The sequence below is a fragment of the Spermophilus citellus genome (genome assembly GCF_964194105.1).
Source record: "Spermophilus citellus genome assembly, chromosome: 5".
In the NCBI taxonomy this organism is placed as follows: Eukaryota; Metazoa; Chordata; class Mammalia; order Rodentia; family Sciuridae; genus Spermophilus; species Spermophilus citellus.
In genome coordinates this window covers 155,020,769-155,047,236 of record NC_138186.1, presented here as the reverse complement: position 1 = coordinate 155,047,236, position 26,468 = coordinate 155,020,769, and the positions used below count along the sequence as shown (strand labels likewise).

The window sequence follows — 26,468 nt, the reverse complement described above, 5'->3', positions numbered from 1 at the left end:
CCTAGGCCTACATGTTAATATTTTTAAAAGAGTCTGAGTACCTCTCAAGACCCGAGGCCACAGCATTGTACAAAACACGCTAGTGTTCTTTAATAGTGCAGATAGTCTTTAACTAGAATATCTGAGCCAGACTGCATCAGTGGCAGGAAAAGAGGTTAAGAAAAGAATCAGGGATGAGGTGGCCAGCCCTAATCTCAACAAGAGACTTGATTTGAGAAAGAAGTTGGAAGCACACTTGGAATATTGTGCTACTTATTTTTAGAACCAGTACAAATTTCTGATTCTGCAATTGAACTATAGCTAATCACAGCTTCACTTTAAAATCAGAGAAACTGCTGCTATCCCTCTACTCAAGATGGCATGCTGTGCCTGATCATTTTTATGATGTTATCACTGCTCCATGGTATATTTTTGCAGTTAGGAATGGCTCTATGTAAAAAATAGAATGAGGATGAAGGAGAAGAAAGAACAAGAAGAAGAAGGAGGAGGAAAAGGAAAAGGAGAAGAAGATAAAAATGATAACATTATGCTCCCAAGCTAATCTAAAAGACAAATACAATGCATATAGTAAAGTACTATAATCAGTATTCCAATTGGAGTATTTACATTTAAAGCTAATTTTCATTAAAGTTTTAAAGCTCAGCTCTTTCGAACTAACCAAAGGAACATTCATATGCACTTATGTCAGTGTAACTCCTAGTCTTATACTTTAAGGTCGTAACTTTAGAATGTAGGGAATCCTAGCAATTAAGTATCAGATGTCTAAAGTCACAAAACAGTATTGGGACCCAATACACTCTAAATGCAATTCAGCATTTGTTGAAATATATTGTACAGAAACTTGATACACTTTACTATTACCAGGGAAATGGGAAAAAATTTCCCTAACAACAAAAGGTAGCTTACAAATTATACAACAGCATAATATTATGCATCGCTAAAAATTATAATGACTAAAATGTAATGCCATGAGAAAAATGCTAATATTGTAATTGTTAAATGAACAACTGGTTTCCACTCTATAAAAAAAGAACACAAGTACACAGAGAAAACATACATAGAAGAAAATTAAAAGATATGTGCCAGAATATTAGCAGTGCCTGTGCTTAGGCTTGTATACCATGAATATTTTGTTACTTTTGACCACATTTTCTAAATTTTCTACAATTTGTTAAATTTGAAAGAAAACAAGCAAGTAGCATTTACATCATATTATTTTCGGATACAAGGAAGTTCATAAACTGGCTGTCCAGCCAGAGTGTGGATTAATTTAAATCATCTTAGTTAGGAAAATATATGTGGTCTAAGTATGGGAAGTTCATTAATCAGTATTCAGGAATGGTATGTATCATTTTCACTGACATTTATAAATTCTACGTTTCCTTCTGTGTATAATAACAAATATTTAAAACTAAAGTGTGACTATATTTTTTTCTCTTTTAAAAAAATCAGAATTGTAATCATCTAAGATAATTTTGGATGTGCCAGGTCCCTGCAAGTCAAAGAACCCCTCCACCCCACACCACCTACACACACCTTAAATAATCATGTATTTCTTGGTTTTGAATGCTTACCATCTTCTCTAATGAAAAAATCTTGTTTTCAAACAAATAGAGAGGTGTAAAGGTAGCATAAACAGCCATATGAGGGGACTGAATTCCTGAAGAACCTGTAAAACAAACATTGTCACAAGAAAATCCTAATAAAAATGGGTCTAAGCAGTCACATTTACACTGTGCCTCATGTGACCTCACATGGCAAGGGGAAGGGGGGAGAGAGAGGAAGGGGGAGAGGAAGGGAGGGAGATCTGCTGTCTTCCTCTTTTTATTAGACCAGTCCCCACTGAATTACGGTACCGCCTTTGTGACCTCATTGAACCCTAACTACTTCTCTAAAGAAATTATCTTCAAATAGACTCACATTGGGGGTTAGGGATTCAACACTTGAATATGGGGGATGCACATTTCCTTCTGTAACCTTCTGATTTCAGCTCTTTAAATGTATGCCCTTCTTACATGCAAATGACATTTATCCCATCCTCAAAGCACCAAAAAAAAAAAAATCTTAGCTGATTTCTACCTCAAACAAGTCCAAAGTCTTGTATAAATATCTAAATAGCATATGGTTAAGACTTGAGGTTTGAGTCGCTGCTCCATAACTATGAGCCTGTGACACTAGACAAGGTAGATGCTTCCAAACACAATGTTGAGGCAGGCAAAGGAAAGATGATTTCATTCCAAAAGGAAGAAACAGGAAAGGAGTAAAGAGGAAGAAGAGACGGATTCCAAGTAAGTCTAAAACCTCACAAGGCAAGGTCCAGTAGATCTTAAAGCTTTAGAACAATCTTTGGCTGCATTCTCTGCCTTCTGGGCTCACTGTTACCAATAGCTCTAGGTGGTGGCCCCAACCACTCAGACCTGGGTGGAGGCCTTGCCTGGTGACTCTTTGCAATGGATCCACTCATGAGGATATTGGCAGGAGCCCACCTGCTCTTTGTAGGGGTAGCCTGACTTACTGAAACAGGAAAGGTGAGCCTACCTGCTGAGGCTGGGGTGGAAACAGTCTAGCTCCCTGAGCCTTCATGACAGTGGAAGCCCTGAGTGTCTTTGAATCATTTCAAGGGATCATTCTTCCCTTTTCTTGAAAGATAACACATATTTATTTTCAAAGCCAGACAGCTCTATTGTTCTGTTCTGTAGACTTTAGAAGTCCAACAGCCTTCTTTTATTCCATCCTGATTTCTCTATTCCCTTAGTTAAAATGGTCTTGACTCTGTGGGTACAAATTCATTTGTATTCCTGATCTTTGCTGAGATGTCTAGTCCATTGCTAATCTCCTTACAGAGTGATTGTTCACACATTCTTGCTATTGTTTCTACAACAAGATTTATCTCTCCCTCTCTCTGTTTTGCAATAGAGATTGAGGATTTCCCAAATCTTCAAGTTTTTTTTTTTTTTGCTTCATAATCCTCATAATTTAACTCTCATCTCTCATATCTCACTATATGTAGTAAGGAGAAGCTAAGCTTCACCTTCAACATATTTTTGCCTAGAAATGACTTTATGTAAATATTTTTTAATATCATTAATTATACAGTGCCATACCCATTAAAATACCAATGTTGATCTTCTCAAACTAGAGAAAATAGTCCTAAAATTCATTTGGAAGAATAAAAGACCCACAATAGCCATAGCAGTTCTAAGCCAATGCTTAGAGACATCACAAGACCTAACTTGGTTACTACTACAGAGCCACAGTAACCAAAACTATATCGTATGAACATAAAAACAATTACATATAGCAATGGTACAAAATAGCAGGCATAAAGACAAACCCACACAGATGTAGTCTTCTGATTCTTGACAAAGGTGCCAAAAATATACATTGGAGAAAAGACAGCCTTTTAACAAATGGTTCTGGGAAAACTGATTATCTGTATGTAGAAGAATGAAGCTAGAGTTGCACAAAAGTCAACACAAAATGGATCGAAGGGCTAAAAATTAGACCAGAAACTATGAAATTCTCAGAAGAAAACATAGGGTCAACACTCCAACATTTAGGTGCAAGCAATGACTTTATCAATAGGATTCTAAAGTTCAGACATAATGCCAAGTGTTAATAAATGGGTTAGCATCAAATTAAAAAGCTTCTAAACAGCAATGGAAACCATTAAGTTTGTGAAGAGAAAGACCTACAAAACGGGAGAAAACCGTTGCTAGATACTCTTCTGATGGAGGATTAATATCCAGAATGTATAAAAAACCTAAAAACTTAATATCAAAATGACCCCCAAATAACCCAATTGATAATGGGCAAATTAACTAAACTGACACTTTTCAAAAGAAGTAATTCAAATAGCCAACAAATATATTTTTAAAAATGCTCAATATGGTTAGCAATGACAGAAATGCGAATCAAAACTGCACTTAGATTTCTTCTCTCTCCAGTTTAAATGGCAGCCTTCAAGAATAGAAGCAATATTAAATGCTGCAGAGGATGTGGAGAAAAAGGAACACTTTTACACTGTTGGCAGGATTATAAATTAATAAAACTAACATGAAAAAGAAAAAAAAGTATGGGGTTTTCTTAAGGCGTAGGAATGGAGCTATCATATGATGTAGTTAGACCATGCCTCAGTATTTATCCTAAAAATTAAAAAGTCAGCATAGTAGAGTGATATATGCATATTCATATTTATTACAGCACAATTCACAATAGCCAAACTATGGAACCAGTGTAGGTTTCTGACAATGGATGAATAGATATAAAAAATTAGTATACATATACAATGGAGTTTTATTTAGCCATGAAGAATGAAATTATGTCATTTGAAGAAAAATGAATGGAACTGAGGACATTATGATCAGTTAAATAAGCCAAATTCAGAAAAGTCAAGGGTCATATTTTTGTCTCATACGTGGAATCTAAAGAGGAAAGGGGAAAAGAAAATTGGGGCGAGAATGGAGAAATCTCATGAAAACCAAAAGGAAATCAGTAGCACAGAGGAAAGGGACCAGGGACTAGGGGGAGGGAGGAGGGAATGGCAAGGGGAAATACTGGGGAATGGCATTAGCCAAATTAGATTGTGTACATGTACAAATATATAACAACTTATTACATATATGTCTCTATATACAACTAATGCACCAATGAAAGATATTGGGGGGAAGGGCCCTCTAAGACAATCTTGGCTGTTTCTAGACAGCACCTCAAAAGTCTTCCAGCCACTACCTATCACAGTTACAAGGCCACCTCCATATTTGTAGGTGTTTGTTACAGCAGCACCCTACTTCATGGTACAAGTATCTGTATTAGTCAGGTGTATCCAGAGAAACAGAACCGATATGAAATATATAAAAGGAGATTTATTATAAGGAATTGGTTCACATGATCATGGGGGCTGACAAGTTCTAACTATAGTTCCTTTCTGAAGGTCAACAGACTCAAGTCCCAGGAATAGTCAGAGTTTCACTTTGAGTCTGAAGGCGATCAGGCAGCAGGAATTTTCTCTTATTGGGGGACAGCCAGACTTTTTCTCAGGCATTTAACTGATTGAATGAGGTCCACTTGCACTAGATCAAGCAGTCTATGTTACCCAGCCTACTCTTTTAAATATTAATGGCTTACAATCAAATATCTGGGCATTATATGGTCCAGTGAAGTTGACACATAAAATCAACCATCAAATTAATTCTCTTCTAAATTCTGATTTTAAAATCTTTTAAGTTTAAAAGTTTTTCAGGGGCTGGGGTTGTGGCTCAGAGGTAGAGCAGCTTCCTGGTGTGTGTGAGGCACTGGGTTCCATCCTCAGCACCACATAAAGTAAAATAAAGACATGTGTCCACTTATAACTAAAAAATAAATATTAAAAAAAATTTAGTTCGAATTACATTCCATATTTGCTTATTATACAATGGAAGTTTTTATGTCTTTCCTAAAGTTTCTTAAAGCTAAATATTTAATATTAAGAAATCAAATACTTTGCCATAAACCTATAATGTCATTCAAGCTCTAGATTCTATATGATATTCAAATAAAGTTTGACTATGATGCAAGTATTTTGAGAGAACATTTTCCATTTATTTTATAGTGTTGCATAATAAAATCTACAGAAACTTGGGAATTCTAAATTAGATCATAGAACAATAATTACTAGAAATATGAGGTAAAGGACATGGTCTTAACATATAGCTATTAATAATGTTGATGACAGAAAGAATGTGCTTTAAATTCTATGACAATAATTTTTATGGGATTGCAATATTTAATGTGAAAATATTAAAAACATCAGCGTTTATTCAGGGGTCAACTTCTAAATATTTGATAAGCATGTATCATCGCACAGCCCATCAAATTGCAGCTGCTTATAAATACTGGTATCACAGTTTTGGTGTTATCATCTTATCACTAACCTGTGAATTCTGGGTATTAACATAATAAAAATAGGATATTTTGAGCTAAAATATTTACATCTTATAAAAGGGATTCAGGGTTCCAGAAACTCCCCCAAATAGGTAAAACATTGCACATTTGTGTGCATACTAAGTGCCTTAGTCTATTTCGTGCTGCTATAGCAGAATACCTCAAACTGAGTAATTTATAAAGAACCAAAATTTATTTCCTCACAGTTAGTGGCTGGGAAGTCTAATATTGAGGAACTGGCATCTGGTGACAGTCTTTTTGCTGTAATATCCCATGGCAAAAGCCAAAGGGCAAAGAGAGGGTTAGAGAGAAAAGAGGGCCAAACTCTTTTAGAGTAAGCCCACTACTGTGATAACCAGTTCACTTGTGCAATAATGCCATTTATCCCTCTGCTCCACCCTCATGACCTAAATCACTTCTCATTAAGCCTCACCTCCCCAAAATTTTGCATAGTGACCAAGTTTTCAAATCATGATTGTTGTGGGACACATTCAATCAATAGCACTAAGTATTTGGGAGAAGAGAGAAGGTTCATGATTTTCATAAGATTCTCAAAGAGTCTGTTAACATAAAAGATAAAAGAGATATTTGAAAAGAGTCTCAGAGAATTCATATTCGGTCCATTATATCTCTGTAAATATGCTGATTTCCATAATACTACTTCCTCATATCATTACATATGAAAAAAAAATGCTTTCAGAATATCTTAGAGGGAAATATTTGGATTCAGGAGCTCTGTATCTTTTAAAGAACAATTCATTACATAAACCATAGAATGTTCTTATTTATCTTCCCAGATTTAAATTTGTTCATTTTCATGGAATAAAAACAAATGCATACAATCAAGTTGAATAATTGGTGAATAAATTTAAGGGAGAAAAAAGACCCACTTAAGGAGATGACATTTAAAATCCTAACCTCTAAAACTGCCTTAAAATATTTGTACAGTCTTTAGAAGTTGTGCAGTTTCCAAAACTGCCTTGCTAATTACATGTATTTTATTGCTTAGGAGGATTTCATTGGTATAATTTAGATGTTGCAATTTAGTGCACCTCTTCTTATTCCCTATATTTCAAAAGACTATGCTATAAAATAAATAATATTGCTTAAGTATCACTTTTATCATTGATTTCATTTTGTTAGATATTCACTGCCTTAATAAATAACAGTTTCAGCCTGAATCAATGATTCACAGTGAGATGAACTCCAAATTACTACATAACTACTGCAAATTCATAAGGGATATTTGTCTAAGATTATAAATCATTTTTCAGTGTGATATTAACTCAATTTCTTATAGTGGCTAACTTTTATTGAATGCTTACTCCATGATAAGCTCTGATCTAAGCATTTCACACAGACATGACTAAACCCCAGACAGATTCCAAGCAGCAATTCACGTCTCCCTGCTCTTCCCAGTCTTCCGCCATCTTTAACAGTGTACCCTTAACCACACCAAGTTAGAAAAGGGGGACTTCACACAGGAGCATTTATTTCAGGGGTCAATTGGCAATGGTGCACATTGCTTTTGTTCCTGTTCCATGGGCTAGAACACAGGCACAGGCCATATTTTACTTCAACAGAGGCTGGAAAAATATGTTCTCCGAAGGAAGAAGAAATTATGAACATCCAGCAAAATCTCTCTCATGGTCAGAAAACAGTCAACCTTACTCTTCCAACAAGACATATTCCAATCTTACTGATTTGTATTTTTTTAAACAAAATTACAGTTACCATGTTACTGAGCTATTTTATATTACTAAACAAATTCTAAGTTTTCTTGTAATTAGATAACTTCAAAATTCAAATCTCTAATATTCCTGGATACTACTTCTGTCTCAGCTATGAGAAGGGTCTGATCATTTTTTTCTAGAGCTTCGGTATTTTAAATTAATGTTACAATTTGAATTCAAGATTTTGTTAAGTTACATTTTAAATTTAGTTGTTTAGAGAATAAGGGTTCAACAAATTTTAAAGCTGCTAATATCCACAGATATGCAGAGCTCTAGGTCTTTTTCCTTCTGCTGGTATAGAAATTTAGAATCCACATTGCTGAAGTTGTCAGAACCATAAGAAATAAGGAGGCTGGGTCTTCCAAACACCATTTAGAAAAGAGCTTTCTGCCAATCATTAACACAGGTCTTTGATTTTATGTAATTTTTATATATGTAAAGATTACATAATATATATATATATATATATATATATATATATATATATATATATACATACACACACACAAACACATGTATACTGTTTGAACCATTTGTTAACCTTAATGAATACATTTACTTTCAAAATAACAAAATAAAAAACTCTTAAATGCCACATAGTTATTAGGATATGTATTAGATATATAAATGGTTATTAGGGTATGTATTAGATATATAGATGTAAATATATACATATATGTATAAACATGAATAGATATCTACATGATTTTTGACACCTTAAAATTATATATTATTTATAACATTTTAAAACTTTGAGTGACATATTATTTTAATAACATCTGTGATGAATGCACTACTTTCATAAAATTAATAGGAGTACTTCATGTTAAACTTTCCATGATTTCTCAGTTACCTATGACATTTTATTTATGTCAAGTTGAATATAAATAATGTAAATGTCATGTTATTTTTTTCATAGAGTTTGAATTGTAGGTCAATTACCTTTTGAATGCTCAGGGTCCCTGTATAATCTGGTATAAGTAAAACCAAAACAGCTGTTTTAAGGAAATGAATTTTAACAATACCATCTCCCAAACCACTTACATTTAACTGTATGGGAGAAGGAAGTTCATATGGCCACTGTCTTTTATTTATGGTAGATAGAGTCCTGTAGAATTCATTTTAACATGGTATCTTGGACATGTTTAGGAATTAACAAAGACTTCAGCAATAAGTATACTAAAATGTATTTCTACCCACATGTACCAAGCACTTTACTTGGACTTTAATACTTAATTCTCAGAGGAGCCCTCACAGATATCATGCTCACTTTAAGAAATCAGAAGATTCTGATTTTAAGGAGCCTCCATCAATTGCCTGGTGCTTACTCTTTCCATAAAGGATTTGACTCAGGCAGTGGCTCCAATCGGAACTACATTCTGTATATTGACATTGACCTTAACTGTGTTCCAGTGGAAAAAAGGCACCATTACCCTCACTTTCACAAAGAAAGAAACTCGAGCAAATTCAGCCATTTTAATAAAGATGAACTGTGATAATGTGATGTTTCCCACTTTCAGAAAATATTACTTAAGGCATCAATACAAGAAAATAAATTTTAATGAAAAATTAAAGATGCAGTAACTAGTGACTATTTTCTTTACCACATCACTGGATTCATTTCAGTAAACATCAAAGGCCAGAACTATTAAAATTTTCACATACAAATCATTATAATATATTAAGGAAGAATACAAAATGAAAATAAACCAGATAAAGCACAGTGCTGGAGGCAGAAAGACATATTTTCAACCACGTAATGAAGGATGAGCTGAAAATTGTAATCAACACTCTGGGAGCACTAGATAGATGACTCCTTGTTGGGACTACAGAGTCTCAAAAGAGATATTGAAATCTCCTCTTGAACAATCTGAAGTGTAATTTTTTTATAGTATATGATACCATTAGAGGCTGTTGTACTAGATTGTTTTAGGTGGTACAGAGGATAAAGGTCCCCTGACCCAGGACTTTTGGAACCATCAGTCTATGAAAGTTGGAAGGATATTAACTAAAACGAGGAAGATACAGTATGATTTTTATGTAGTAGATAGAATCCTGAGCACTTTCACTAAGAAAACATGATCTTTATACAATGAGACTGTATAGATCTGCTACATTTGTCCAGTCACAATGTGATACACAAAAAAAGTACGGTTGTCAGTAAACAGGCCACCACTATAGAGACCATGCTTCATTAGTTATTTTCTGAAACTGTCAAAGAGCTGGAGGTACATACACTGTGAGCAAAGAGTTACACACACACATTTCCTTTAATTTGGATGTTACTAAACGAGGAGCTACAAATTTACTTGGATCTGGATGATAAATTTAGACTCGTAATCATGTTTCAGAAAAATGCCCACATGGGGTTGCTTCTCCTTGGACTGCCATGCAGGAAGAACTTGGCTTGCTTCTGTCTTCTATAGAGGACCTGGCCGCGATGTGCACAGCCATTCTTTACATAGAGGGCCCAACACTTAGGGGAAAAGCCCAACAATCTTTCTTAGATATTTCAAAACAGAAAATACATCTCTGTGCTTCCACATTTTCCAGCATTTTAGGGAACAACTAAAATAAAGAGCATTCTGAGACAGAGAGCTTACAATCGGAGAGGGACTGCATGGAGTGCTGTACATCTGATGAGGGTCTTGAGCCATGAATTGAAAATTTGAATTTTTCCTTTTCCTTTTCCTTTTCTCCATCTTTACTTTTTTTCTTCCCAAGATCTTTCATATCTGTTTTCTCTAACATAGCAAAAAAAATCATAAATCTTTTAACTAGTAACTCTCAAGCTACATTTATTAGTCATTGTATGAAAAAAAGACCAGAACAATTATATTTTGAAATGTAAAACTATAGCTACAACTTCCCCCAAACATAATCTCCTTTAATTAGAAAGATCACAATAAAGCCAGAGAAATTTTTGAAAATGCACAAGTACTTTGAAAGACATACAACATTGCTTATTGTTATACATAATAACTAAATTATTATACATAATTTTGCATTTCATGGAGATCATTATTGGAATATATTTTATTTATATAAAATTAGAGTGCCATCTTAATTTTCTCAATTAAAAAATGAAAACAACAAACAACAAAGCATGGGCTGAGGGTTGAGTCCTGACTATGGGGCCCTCTAAATCTTATCTGGGGCCTTCATCTCAAGGAAATAAGGAAACAAAAAATATCTTTTTGTGGAACTGGAACTCAACCAACACCCACAAACCAACCTCTTTTTGCCAGCATGGCATGTGTAATAAAACTCATGAGCCCAGAACTATCCCCTCTGTTTGAATTCTTATGCATAAACACATTTCTATGAAATATGTCCTCCTTTAATATAAAACCAAATTTCCTCCAAGATTTTTTTACTCGCAATCCCTTCCAATTCTAAATCAGAATTTTTAGATTTTGGTCATTTCATTCTCTGTATAAGCTTCTAAATTTATAATCACCATTGGTCACAGGATTTATTTTCTTAAAACTTTGCATAAATTAAAAACAATGGGTATTAAAAACTTTATACAGTTCCTTAGCATCCAAAGTATACCTGTTTCATTTCTTAGCTTTAACAGATTTAACACCTATGTTTGACATAAAATTGAGGAAAACCGTAACTTCAAAGGGAGGAAGAAATATTTAACTAGGAAACTTCCATGCAAAAATGTTATTAAACTTTCATTTTGTGGATTTTGTATAAATGTTAACTTGATTCAATGCATCAAATTTGGTGTAGCAGTTTGTGATTTCATTTATAATCTTAAAATTGAACTTTAACAGTCTTCAGACACCTATGCTAAATTTATTATTTAAAAATAATCTACTATCTAATGAAAATAATAGAAAAAAAAACAAGCTGTTTAATTTGGAAATTTGGATAATATGTAACAGTATTTACCAAAATGTGTTTTTGGCAAATATCCTAGGTAGTTGTTATTTCTCTTCCATTTAAGTCCAACCATCAGGCAAAATCCTATTCTAAATAACTTGCTAGTTGAGTCCTAATTCTACAGTCCTCTCCACATTAACTCAAATCTCCAGGACTCCAACATTTTCCATATCCACCTTACTCTCAGCTCAGAGCTAAGCTTTCTATTAATAGAGAAAGTAGAAGTCTTTTGTCAGAAATTCTCAACTTCTACCAATTAAATAAACCTGTTCACCCATCCACATCTGTATCAAACACCCCTGTCCCTACATGACCTGTGTCCGTCCAGCTATTAGAATGGAAGAGCCATTAGTCTTCCTGGGCTGGGACAAACCCTCCTGCTGGACTGTGGATCCTTCTCCTTCCACATTCTCAGGAAAAGTATGCTGTTGAAGTCATCTCCCTGGATCCTCCCAATCATCACCTAAAACCACTGCCGTTCTCCCTGATGAGGTGAGCAAATATATATTCTATCTGGGTCCCACATTACTCCCTGTCAGTTCCACTTTGTGACTCTCCTGTTCTTCAAGAACTTCTAAAGATTATGTTATTTCCCATTTACTTCGTAAGTGCCTCCACTACGTACTTCATTCCCATCAGTCCCCAGTGTTTGATGACATTCCCATTAAGACATCGAATGGAAAAAATTAAGTTCTCATTATTGTTCATCTCTCAACAATACCTGACAATCTCTCTGATTCTTGAAACATTATTATCCCCTCTGATTTCAATGCCCACATGCTCTGTATGGGCTTTCCCTGCTTCTCTGACATTCCTTAGTCTCATTCATCAGCCCATCATTTTGTACTGAGCTCTCAGATGTATAGGTGTTTCAAGTCTCAGCCTTCCTAGTCTTCTCACACTATACTTTCTCCTTGTGAAATATCTTCTATGGTTTTAGTGTGCACTTGTCAGTGACTCCCAAATGCAAATTACCAGTCTTGAAACCAGTATAAGAAATTCTCTTGTCTCAAAGGCATTTCAAATTCAATATATTCAAAACCATTTTGTGCTCTCTCCTAATAGGTGCTACATCTATCCTGGTTTGCAATTCAAAATCTTCCCAATTATCTTTGCTAAGGTCTGCCATTTTTTAATTCTTAAATATCACTTGAACCAACCACCTCACCTGCATCTGCACTGCCAATACCTTCTTCCCCATTCTTATAAGATGATGTGACAGTCACCAAGTTGGTTCTTACACATTGGCCCACACCCCTGATACCCTGTTCCACCTCCAGACTATTTTTCTCAGGCATCAGAGTGATCCTTTGAAAGAGCAATCAGATTGTGACTCTATTCTAAACTCACCATTGGCAGTCAGTAACTCTGATGACAAAAAGATCAATAACCTTGGCACGGCCTATACGATTTGATCCAATTATTTTTCTTGAGCCACATTATCTCTTCACTTCCTCTCCTACTAAACACATTTTCTACCCACTCCTTCAACACACGGTCATCCCTCCTACTGCCTGATAATCGTTATACTCATTATTTACTCTGCCTGGTTCTCTTTCCTCTACAATCCTCATCTTCCTCTAGGTAATTCCTCAAAATTCCTAGAGAATTCTTCCCTGATGGCCTAGAACAGGTACCCCAATGAATTGCCAAAATCCTATACTTCCTTTCAAGGCTCATATTTTAGTATGTGGTTATATACTATTTTTGACATCATTGATGTTAGTCTCTTTCACTTGACTGTAAGTTCTAGAAGGCAGATTTCACATCTGATTTGTTTACCAAGATACCATTAATTCTTGGGAAACAACTGGTATTCTAATTAGCAAGTGGTATATTTGAATGAATTAGTGAATGGATGGATAAATGATAATTTGTGAGTCTACATGAGTAACGCGTCTAGAAGCAAATCAGTTTGAAATATACTGGATAAAACTAATTTAGCCAGGCTTCTTTTCGTAATGAATACATGTTAGATCATTTCAAGAGGGGTCTATAGGGACAGATATCACATACACAGGTAATTTTGTTGTATTTTTGAGGAAAATCTAAAGTAATAATTTCTGTGCAGTATACTAGAGGAAATGCTGGTGGACAAGATCTTAATAAAGAATAATTATAATAAAAGTCAATATTTTATAAATAAACATTTGAAAGATCATTGTAAATAATACCAAGATATATAAATAAGTTGACTATTTTGTAGTATATTTGATTCTACTTCATTATACAAGCATTATTGTTCATATTTATATCCATATAAAATGTTTTAAAAGACACAAAATAAATAATTGTCCAACACATTTTTCATCTTGACAAGAGAAATGATCCTGTACTTCATAAAATTAATCAAAATTACTTTTCTTCATATTTGAACTTCCACTTTAAAATAAATATTGGAAAAATCATCCATGCTTATTTCACCTTCCCTGGAACAAAACAGGATAATTTTTCTCCTTTACTGTTTGGGTCCATTGCTCTGTGCACAAAAACATATAAGAAAAATGTGTTTGATAAAAATTTAGAATTTGGTGTCTCTTTCTATAATAATATTTTATCTCCTTATATGATAACACAGAATTAATTTAATATCATTGAAGTAGAGAATCACCTTTAATTTTTAAAGAAAGCAAAATATGGAACAAAAACTTTTGCATGGTAAACACTGCTGTAAATTCTGAAGTCCTAAGAGAAACATGTTCATTACATGGCAGTTTTTACAACATTTAAGGATGATTATGACACTAAAGGAGCTTTAGGTTCACAATATTGCAAGGGATTTACATGCAGTGTCCATGTTGAATGAAACTTTGATGTACAATGTCTTACCCTTTGTAACCTTGTCACCTTTCTCAGGAGGTTTGAGAGCCGTCGAGGAACCATCAGTTTTGAATTCCTTCGAGTCTTTCACTTCCTTACCATCTTTGACTTCTTTGCTATCCTTTGTCTCTTTCCCTTGTTCTTTTAGTTTGTTTTCTATCTCTGCTATTTTGCTTTCAGAGTTGAGCTCATCTGGCAGCTTAAACTCGGGCAATATTTCTTTCAAGAGATCCCAAACTTTGTCCATATATCCAGGGCTTAGAGAAAAAACATCAATAATAATTTTCAAAAGACACCTTTACACTTCATACCAATAAATTATTGACAATTTGCTAAGAGTAATTTTAATCATTACATGAATTTTTAGTTCAAAAACCCCCACCATCATACATTCATTCATGCAACATCCTTTTACTGAGTACCTACTGTGTGCTGGGATTTGCTGACACTAAGAGACCAAAAACAGTTTTACTCATCTCAAGGATTACTCAGTCCAGCAAGGGAAACAGGTATGTTGAAACCATGATGGGGAAAAAAATGTGCATTTCTGTGAGTAGCAGGTGGTCTACCATGCAAAAGGGAGACCTAATAGACATCTGTCTAAAAAGGAATAAAAAAATAAGAAACAAGTGTGTCCTGCTACCACCTTCTACTAAGTACTCAGAACTAAAAACTGAGAATGACCAGGTCTTTCTCCTTAAAATCCTGATCAAATAAAATCCAGTGTCACTTTGATCCTATCTTCTCTCCCTGCAGTAAATCATGTTTTCTCCATTTTCATCACTGCTTCCTCAGCAGAAGGCCTTAGAAAATCCCTCTGGAATACTGCCCAAGTCAGTCTCCTTGCTCCAGTCCTGCCATTTGTTGTATGGCTCTGAGCCATCTTCCAAAATCACAAATATGATAAGGTCATCCTCTCATCTAAATTCCTCAATGATATGCTTTCCCTGTGAGGATACTGTGAAAACTTCTTAACAAGCCATAAAAGGCTGTGTCTATGTGGCTCCTGCTTACCTCCACCCCAGACCCACTCATCTTCTAGAATTCAGCAGCATATAATTCAGCCACGCAGAATCAAGTGCTGCTCTAAGATTACTCTATTCTCTCTCCCACTCCATTGCTGTTCTTCCTTCTCTGAGTTGGTTTTCCTACCTCAAACAGCTTCATTAATTTCAATGCCTTTGATGGTAGCTTAAGTATTATGTTTGGGGGAATTACACTACTTGTTTTTTTTTTTTTTTTAAAGAGAGAGTGAGAGAGGAGAGAGAGTGAGAGAGAGAGAGAGAGAATTTTTAATATTTATTTTTTAGTTCTCGGCGGACACAACATCTTTGTTGGTCTGTGGTGCTGAGGATCGAACCCGGGCCGCACGCATGCCAGGCGAGCGCGCTACCACTTGAGCCACATCCCCAGCCCAACTACTTGTTTTTGATCTAAATTCCAAAGACTCTTTTACACACATCTAGTGTGGCCTATAAAAATACTTTTCAAGTTACTCATTTATCACACACTTACTCTATGCAGTTACTCTGTGGCATTGTTCTAACCACATTAGGCATAAAATTTAGTAAGATAAAAAAGAATCATTATTCCCTACTCTCATGGACCTTAACATCCAGTGAATGGACACAGGAGAGAGAGAGAGAGAAAGAGAGAGAGAGAGAGAGAGAGAGAGAGAGAGAGAATATTGCATGGAGTACAACTTCCACTATGAAAATGAACCAAAAGCAGATGGGATAGGGCATAAGTTGCTAAAGGAATAATTTAGGTTGGATGGTCAAGAAGGCTTTGTCTGAGGAGTTGATATTTATGGTAATTGAGACCCAAATTCTATAACATATTCAGCAAAGCAGATATCTGATGGACAAGAATTCCAGACAAAACAAAACAGAAAGAAAACAACATAAACAACAGTGGCAGGAACCACAACTCAAGAAAAGACCCCAAGGAGCCATGAGTTTGTAGCCAATGAATGGTTGCTAGGATGGAGATAAGGTCAGGGAAGAGATAAGAGACTGTGTATGAGTCAGCATAGTGTGAGAACCAGGGTGAAGATTTGGAAACTTCGTTCAAGTATCATAGCTAACCACTGAAAGGTTTAAAAGAAGGTGAGGGATATGATCTGACCATATGTGTGTGTATACACAGGCTATATATAGAGAGGGGGGGAAATGTTTGTTTATTATGCTTTTTTTTAACTACTCTAGTTACCATGTAGAAAATTCACTAGAGGAGGTTAAAATAGACCCAGAGAGGCCAGCTCACCCTGTAGCTGTGGTGGTGAGCTGAACTGGGAGGGTAATAGTAAGACATAGAAAAACAAATAGATTCAGCCCAAGTAGAGAAGCTACAGTGGGCAGAGCTCAGTGAAAGACTGCAAGTGAAAGGTGAGGAGATGAGTGATCAAGGAAGATTTCTAGAATTTTCTTTAGGTTGAGAACTAAGTGGATGATGGTGCAATGACCTCAGAAGAGGGATGGTAGGAAAGGTACAGGTTTGGGAGACTGAGAACCTAGAGTTCCTTTCTGGATATTTTGAGTTTGAGATACACTTTTGACACCAATGTAAACTATGTCATTTGGAAAGCTGTGTACCAGTAAAGTCTACAGTTAAGAAAATACCAGGCCTGGATATAAAAACTTGAGAGTTATAAGCAAACTGTTCATTAAAGTCATGGGACGGGATCTCTGTTACAAACCATCATTTAGTGGTTGAGGAACTATTCAGGAAGGCTAGGAAAGACCAGCAAATAAGATAGGAGGAGAACACAGGGTTATTACGAAGCCAAGAAAATCAAGTGTTGCAAAAGAAGTTGTTCAAGGGAGTCAAATAAAGAGATGGTAAGCAAATGGGGGAGTGGGAAATATGACCACCAGATTAAACAGTGTTGAAGTCTTTGTTGACTTTATGAAAAGCCATTTCATTGGTATGACAGAAAGGAAGGAAAGTTCGATGAGAAGACAGTGGGAGGTAGGAGGATAGTGGTGTATATTGACCCTAACCCTACCCTAACCACTCACTCATTTGACATTCTCTGAGAATAATCAGTGAGATAAACTCTGATTTGAAAAGAATAGGGTTCTCTGTGTGTCTGAGACTTGCTTGAGTATCTGAACTGCCCCCTAGTCCTCTTGGATTCCCCATATATTGCAGCCTTCAGTATATTTTATCTGTGCATTTAACCCCACTACAGCTCAGCAACATTGATTTTGCAATTTAATTGAGTGTTAAGAGGTTGTAATTTTACATGGTCACACAATTAGCAAATGAGAAAGTCAGGACTCAAAAAGATCTTTGTGAATCCCAAACACATGTTGTCATTTTTTTCTATCTACAATACAAAAAAATGTTATTCTATGAAGATGATACGTTCAAATGTCACCATGGAATGACACATAAAACTTCTTGGACAATTTGACTTAAAGATGAGGTGGCAGAGTGCTGTATTCACAGATGGACCACTGCTGAGGGCCATTACCAAGTAGGTATGACGCATCGATATTTCCTTGCCAGCGTACCCCATGTTAAATGGACTTGCCTTGGAATTTCGCTGTTGACATTGCATGTGTGTTTGAGAAAGGTGACCCTACTCAAGGACGAGGGTGGATCCAGGATTAGGGTGTATCCTGCAGTTTGAGGAAGTATAGTATCCCGGTCCTTGGGTTTAGGGCGTTCCCAGTTTAAGACAATAGGGATTTTAGGGAAGTTGGAGGTTGAGGATTATTGCTGCTGGAAATAGGGCGTTCCTGCTACCTGAGCTCCCTTTGAGTTCGAGAGGATTTTGGGAAGGAAGCCTCGTGGAGTAGGTGAATTGGGTGGCAGAAGAACTGGGATTGCCCCAGAGCATGTGTGGAGGCCGGTGTGAGTTCGGGAATAAAGAATTGCTGTTTGAATCTGAAAAGCTGTGTGGTGGCTCGTGATTCTTGTGCCAAGCCGAGACATTGGCAGACCACCCATCAGATAGGCAAATGAGTAATCCCTCTATTTGAAATTGTCTGATTTCTAACATTTACTCTGATATGTATTTAATTCTGTGCTTCAGTCAGTACATGGAGAATTAGAATCAATTCCATTTTTTATTTTCAAAGATAAAACTTTGCTATCTGTAAGGAAAAAAATAGGGAAAAGGTCAAAATTCACAAATAGAGCAGTGCCTGCCCTTGGTGGTCCACATGGGAGAATAAGAGGAAGGAGTTTTCTGATGGAGTTGCTAAAACACACTTTCTCCCTTACTGATTTTCCTATGGAAAAAAATGTAGTCAATAAAAATTTGAAGTCTTGACACCCTACTTTTCCTTCACTTGCAGGAAACCATGAATAGGACTGCTTAATATTCAAATTCTTCTTATTAACAAAGACATCCTACTCCTGAACATGCTGTGGGCCTTTGCTCCTATTGTTTTTCCAGTTTTTTCATTCTCTTGCCTTCCTTTCTCTAACCTGCCACAGAAAATGCTAGAGGCTCCAGTCAAGTCAGAACCTTGTCCATAAAGCCTTACCTGACCCATCCTCTGCCTCTTGGTTTCTGTTCCCATGTTTCAATTTAAACATTTTTGGACAATTTTTTTAATACACTGTTTCATAACATCTTTTTCTATATGTGTGTGTGTATATGTGTGTGTGTGTGTATATATATATATATATATATATATATATATATATATATAAACTTTTTAAGGTTACGGTATAATTGTAAGGTAGAATTAATGTTCTGGGTGAATTTCACTTATTCTTCACTTGCTCTTAATCTCATTTATTCAACATGTTTCCAAAGGTTGATTATTAACTACCAAACATCTTTCTAGATAATGTTAGAGTCTATAAACAAGTCAGGATAGTGCCTGGAATTTTGCCAGGGGGAGTGGTTTGTGGAGTAACGCCAGCGAGCCATTAAGTGTGGAGATTCCTTATTGGTTGACTGATGTATCTAGTTTATGCTAATTAAGATAAGCTGTGTGGAATGGATAACTACCTCTGTTGTCCTACAATAAAGGGCTCCCATTCCTGCTGTATCAATGTGCACAAGTTCCTCGTCACCCCCCCCCGCCACCCCTCCCACAACACCCCCCACCCCGTTAGTTTGCTGCAGCTGGACTACGGCAAGATAATATTAAACAATATAAAGAAAGTCATTAGAGATGGCAAAGGCATTTTGAATAATTATGTCTCTACCATAATCTAACTACTTTTTTCTGAGTAGATGCCTTTTCTTTCACCTACTCAATCTCAGTACACCATCCAGAGTACATCATATTATCTCCCATTTTACAGATGAGGAAACTGGGCTCTGAGAATTTATATTACTTGCAAGATTCTCATAGCTTGAAAGTGGAAGTATAAGAAGTTAACTCTCACTATACTGTTCTAACACCAAAGCTCATGTTTTTTTTTTCCCTTTATGTCACTTTCATAGACATTTTGTCAACAATTATAATTCACGTGGTATCTTTATATTATGAAAGTATATGAATGCCTTTAATATTCACCTACAATTTTACTCTTAGCATTCCATCAACACTAGAATTAAAATTTTAGAGCAGTTCATAGTCTTTCAATTTCATTCCCCTTCTACTTCTTTCACTAACATTGTCCACACTACATCAGAAAATCTTTTGGATATCAGAAAAGGGATTTGAAAAGGTGCCATTTTTGACTTCTCCCTAAGTTACAAACAAAGATCACGTTTCCTTCACAAAAAGTATCCATCAAGGAGGGTCAACTGAAGACAAACACAACTGAGAAGCACAAGATAACAGGCAAGCGCTCTGTCTTCCTTCTATTTTCCTAAAAGCAGAACTTAAATGTGCAAAGACAGAAAGTATCCTACCTCCTTACTCACTTGTCTACCAGAAAGAATAGAAGTTAGCCACTAAAGGTAACAGTAGACTTCATCTGCCTGAAGATGGTGTCAGAAGAATCTATGTTAACAACCTTAATGCCCATTCCAACTTTTATTTGCCTTTCACGGGTTACCACTGTGGAGACTGAAAGTTTTTTATTTTTCGTATCATTTCTCTAAAAATTTCCTTTTTTTACTGATGATACGGATGTGCTGAAATTCAAAACCACCTCTTTTTTTAATATTTATTTCTTAGTTATAGGTGGACACCTTTTATATTTATGTGGTGCTAAGGATTGAACCCAGTGCTTCACGCACGCCAGGTGAGCGCTCTACCTCTGAGCCATAACCCCAGCTCCAAAACCACCTCTTTTAAAACTACTCATTTTTTCAGTGTTTCCCACTTATATGTGACATATCCATTCTTAGTAAGCTTATTACTACTACTACTATTATTACTATTATTATTGATGTGTCTTTTGTTACAGGGGTCAGTTTCAACTAAGAATCTGTGAGGGGTTATTCTTCTATACAGTGAAGTAGAATTTACCCTGAAATACCCAATAAGTTTTATATAACACTGTAAATGTTATTCTCACATATGTAAAACAGAAACTTTCTTGAAATTTTCTTAATGACTAAGAATATTTTAAATACATCTTGGGAAGAAAGAAAAAATAGATATGAGCAACTTAATAGTCAAACTTACTGAAGAGAAATGACTTCCGGTAACCACCCTGTGAGCGCATGAATAACTGTGAACTCTCCCAGTTCTCGCCTCTGTGCTATGTGAATGCTAAAAGAGAAAACACATCATGCAATACTTACCAAAATTTGGAACACAGAGGAATATATAAGAACTAGAATTTCTAATAAACAGCAGCATAATAATCAACATAGGGGGGTCATAGTGGTTATACATTATAGTACAAGAAAATATTGTCTTATCAATTAGATGATTCATTAAAACCCTAAGTATGCCCCAATGGTAAAGTTCAAAATATATGTGAAAAACATGCATATAAGCTGTATTTTAAAAAGATCTAAAATTAATATTAATGCCATATACATAAAACTTTTATCTTATGAAATATATAACATAAAAAGTGCATAACTCATTTCATATTTTTAATATTTATGATTATATTGTTCTTTTGAGACTACAGCAGTGATTTTTATTGTTTCAATTCAATAAGTATTTTAAGTGGGCTATGAGGGTGTTTGTTAAGTCAGTCTCATCCATGGTAGGCCAAATGGGCATCAGAAGTTCTTAATGAATTCCTTATATAACTGCAGAGAAACCAGACATCTGGTTCACCCTATAAAGAAGAGTGGACCTGCCAGTGTAACATGAAGTCAGAGGTAGTGTTTAACCAAATAACACTCTTCTCATTTGCTCTCTTTATTTATATATATTTTTGGAGGTGTTCATACTATTTACATTCATAAACAGAAATGCCATTCCTCCATTCCACTCAGGACTCACAGCCACAGTTCACTATACGTCAATAATGATGGCAATGGCACTTACCAACACCTGTGTTCTTTTCTTCAGAAAGGAATCCTGTCTCATTTGTATTTAGCAGTATTTATAGATTTCCATTGGTTTGTTGTATATGGATTATGAATTGCTATGTGTCTACAAATCTGAAATGATTTTATGTATATAGATACACATATTATATATATGTATATATATGTATGTATATATATATATATATGTATATATATATATATATATATATGTATATATATATATATATAAAATAAAATCATTGAGAAAGAGAAAATACCACTGTAGTCATATATAAATATGTTTCTCAAAGATTTTGTGTGTATGTACACACAAAATCTTTGAGAAAGACAAAATGCCACTGTGATCACACACACACACACACACACACACACCTGTTGAAAAATTTCACAAAGTCTAGTCTGAACTACTTTTTGTATGATTTTATTTATGAATCAACTGCAAACCTTATAGAAATAATGCTCTTTTCTTTACATGTTTCACATGGATATTTAAGTAACTGTTACGATTAGATTTTAAATGTAGAAAGCTAAACCTCATATGAAAATAATCTCCATATATCATAAAAAAACTAAGAAGTTATAGAAAAAATATAAATTGTACCATGTAGTGCAGGTTTCCACAAGAAATCCACGAAATGTATTCCACTTAGCTTGGTCCTTTATTTTCAAGTTGGATTTGTTCATTTTATTTAAGTAATAATAACCCTGTTACTCACATTCCTATTACATGCTACTGAACTACTGCTTTAAGAAAGACAAAATGCCACTCTGGTTACCCAGATTGTGTATTTTACGCCTCCTGGTCTTGCGGATCCAATTCTCAGAACTTCAAGTGAGGTCTGAGAATTAGAACCATTGGGAACATCATCATCCTTATGATTATTGTCAAGTAAACATAGTTTCCACCAATAAAAATCCTCAGTTTTTCATCTATCATTAAAAAAATATTGAAATTAGGGCTGAATGCTGGGTAAAACAAATTCTCAAGAGAAAATTGAGGGTTAGTAAGAGAAAAGAGAGATGGAGAGGTGGCAGCAGGAAGGACTGTTTTTGTTTTGTAGCCTCAGGAGACAAAAAGGAAGCTGAGCCAAAAGAAAATCCACACAAAGCAGACCTGGCTTCTGACTGACACTGCTATGTTTATTACTGAAAGGGAGAGGGCTGTGCTTCAAGCAAATAGCTGACAGGGTTCTGTAAAACATGTGGGTGTCTTCTATTGAATTCTGAGTTGCTATGACAGGCTGCAGTAGGGTATGAGATCCAGGCTTGTGCAGTGTGTGTGAGCATTCTCCCACTGAGCAGTGATAAAAAGTCGCCATGCATTACCAATTCAAGCTCCTATGTTCTTTTTTTTTCTTTTTTATTTTATTTTCTTGATTTTTACACCGTGTGTTGCGTTGCTAGCACCAAGAGAGAATGACTGCTTATCTATTGACTACAGCAGACATGCCTCACGATATATTGGACACACAAGTCATATTGGCATAGAAGACACGAGCTGATTGTAAGCATACTGAAGCAAATATGAGTAGCTCTTATAATGAACATTTTAAAAGGGACCAGTGTTACCAAAGCCCAAGGAGCACATTGATATCATTCTGAAAAGTCCAGATTTTTCAAGTTGTGTAAGGTGTTGTTGAATGTAGAGAAATTAGAACTTTAACCAAATCCTACTATATATTATTCAGTATTTAGATGAACCAATATTTCCCCCTACAAAACAGTTTCTTTTTCTCCCATTAAACGGAAACTCTATTTTTTACGATGTATTTTCCATTTATAGTAAGAGAGTCTGGAATCAAATAATTTTCAGTATTTTTCTTGAGGGAGTTTTGTGTGATAGCTGACTACCCAAAACTTCAAATCACTGGCTTTGGCATATTAGCTTTTGTACATGAACGTTCACACTGTTGGGAAGGAAATCCTTTTTAAAAACTAAAGCAATTCAATACGGATGTTCAGTTGCTCTGGTGTGCCTTTTTGTTTTTATATAAATGATGGATAATTTCTCACTACATACTCAACATTTGCCAGCTTGATGATGGCTTTAGACAACAGCATTGGCCAGAGTTCAAATTCACAGGTTGAAACTGGAAGCAATAGATTGTTATCTTCATCAAAAGGCATGATGTCATCAACAGTTATCTTTCTCCAGCAACCCTAAAATAAAGAAGGAAAGAATGTAACATTATCAGTGATTTATATTATTTTTATCATATATTATCACACACTGCTGACATTGTAACTTGCTGTTGTATAAATTTATGTCAGCATCTCACATTTGAACACTGATACTGTTTTTTAGTAATACATTGGTGGGGCATTTTAGCTTATGATTTATTTAATTATAGCACATCCATATTAATATTGTCCTTATTTATGAGGGCTTGTGAGCACATAGTACAGTAAATTAAAATGTTTCAAATAGCAAAACCAAAACATTATACAACCAGGGATTAGTTTAGGCATAATTAATTTACTTTATATTGTCATAATGTAAATTCCTCAAATATAACTTTAATAATTATGGCTTATTCTGATATGTGCTACTTGATCTTATACTTTAATTCCCATGTTATACCTATTCTGAATTTTAAAAAGCTAATATTTTAATATGAAGTAAATTCTTATCTCATTTAATGAAATCAGTGTATATTTGCCTATATGCATATTACTTTCTAATCAAAAACATGAAACAAAATGATAACATTAATTATTTTGAACGTTTAGAGATTTTTTTAATTTTAGTTTTATGTGCTTTTATTATGAACTTATTCCTCAAAATATTTTGCCCAGTTGTGTCAACCATTATAATTTCCAAAATACACATAACACATGGTCTACTACCATTAATTACTTAAAATCTAGTGAGGAGTGCACGTATGCCAACAACACAGAATATCATATGTTCAAAGTACTGTGGGACAGAAAGAGAAGTGCAACATTTGGAAGTATGGAAAATGAAGTGAGACTAGAATAAAGATTCATGAAAGCATGGTTTTCTCAGGTACATGTGAGCAATATGATAAAAAAAAACATTTTAAAAAAATACAACACTCACCATCTTGAATTTCATGTTGCTTTATTTAGTGGCTCTATCTCTTTTACATTCATCCTTAAGAAATTATGTAGAGTTAGCCAGGGTCAAAGGCAGGGGTATGATAACTGCCTTCTAATTTCAAATGAACTGACCAATAAGAATTCACAGAGAAACAAGCAAGATGCAAGAGGACACTGTGTGATTGACACCTATTTAAGGTAACTAGAAAAGGCAAATTTATGCAGATAGTAAGAGGTTGCTAGTAGCTAGGACAGGGGAGAAGAATGGGACATTATTTATAATGAGTAGAGAATTTCTGCTTGGGATGATGCAATTTCTGGAAATAGGTAGTGGTAATGGTTGCACAACAGTATAAAAATACTTAATGCCGCTGAATGGTGCACTTAAATGATTAGAATATTAAATTTTACATTATGTTTATTTTACCACAATAAAAAAGCAGCAATTGGTGTTCCCTTCCTACACTTCAATTTTAAAGACAATTTTTTAAAGGGGTCAGGATTCCTATAAAGGAAAAGTCTTAAACAACTATGAGATGTTAATCTAGACAAATTAAACAAAGAACACCTGCTCACAGATGATCAAAGGTAACATTTTTCTGTTAAGAATGCTTTTATTATTAAACACTACTGAATAGTGCATTTAAATGAATAAATTATACAGCATGTGAATTGTCTCTCAAGAAATCTATTTTTAAAAAGCACAGGAATAGATATTTAGCATTAACATATTTTTAAGCATGATTTGACTAAACCTATAGCTATTTTCATGGTAATATTTTTGATCTATTGATATTACACATTGCTTCCTTAAAGTATAACAAATTAAATTGTGCAGACTTAATTTAAATATGCATATAAATGACACATTTAAGAAAACTAGACCAGAAGGGAACTGTGTAGAGGGGCCAAAAATTGTGGTGAAGTATCTACATTCCAATTTATGTAGTAAAATGTTAATATTAGTATGATATATCAAGATTATTGTATTGTCTTGAGCAACTAATAAAAAATGTTAATATTAGTTGAATGTCATAAGCTATGCATATATATTTTTTTAATTCCTAGGGAACCACTGGAAAACAATGTGCAAAGAGATACGCTGAAAGCACTATGATTATATAAGTAATTTAAAAAAGGAATCCTAAAAAACATTCAAGAATTGTGTTGGAGGATTCAAAAATGGCTAAAGAATCCATAAGTGCAAATTTAAAAATAAGAAAAGTCATAAGCAGATAATAAAGTGGTAGACATATCACAATCTATAAATAAAATACAAGAGTAACTTGAATATACTTATCAAAATTAACAATTTGCATTTTCTTAACAAAATAATCCACATGTATGAATCTTAAAAAAAAATCATATAAATGGGCAAAACATATACATAAAAATGCTCTTTTAGAGCCTTGTTTGTATTGGTAAAACACTGGTTATGACCTATCAATTATATTAATGTAGCAAAATGCATTTACTTATTTATATATCCATAGAGTTGATAACAATATACATCAGAATATATCAGCATAGAAATGCCCATGGCTAGAAAAAAGAATTGTTTACAGAACAATAAGTATTATATGAACTTACTGCTATAAATTACATATATACATTTATGTAAGTTTATAAGAACAGAGGAAAGCTCAGGAGGACTTAGGTGATTT

At 34.7% G+C, this 26,468-nt stretch overlaps 1 protein-coding gene across 1 annotated transcript in view; it reads right to left on the bottom strand.

The window, feature by feature from the left end:
• The window catches only part of ADGB (androglobin), a gene marked incomplete at both ends in the record, with an annotated part of 160,763 nt that overhangs the window by 108,869 nt on the left and 25,426 nt on the right, over nt 1–26,468 (bottom strand). Inside the window, 5 exons of the mRNA XM_081295062.1 lie at nt 1,575–1,669; nt 10,259–10,399; nt 14,379–14,626; nt 20,918–21,004; nt 23,765–23,904. Coding sequence (XP_081151188.1) covers nt 1,575–1,669; nt 10,259–10,399; nt 14,379–14,626; nt 20,918–21,004; nt 23,765–23,904 — 711 coding nt within the window. The remainder of the gene's footprint in view (nt 1–1,574; nt 1,670–10,258; nt 10,400–14,378; nt 14,627–20,917; nt 21,005–23,764; nt 23,905–26,468) is intronic.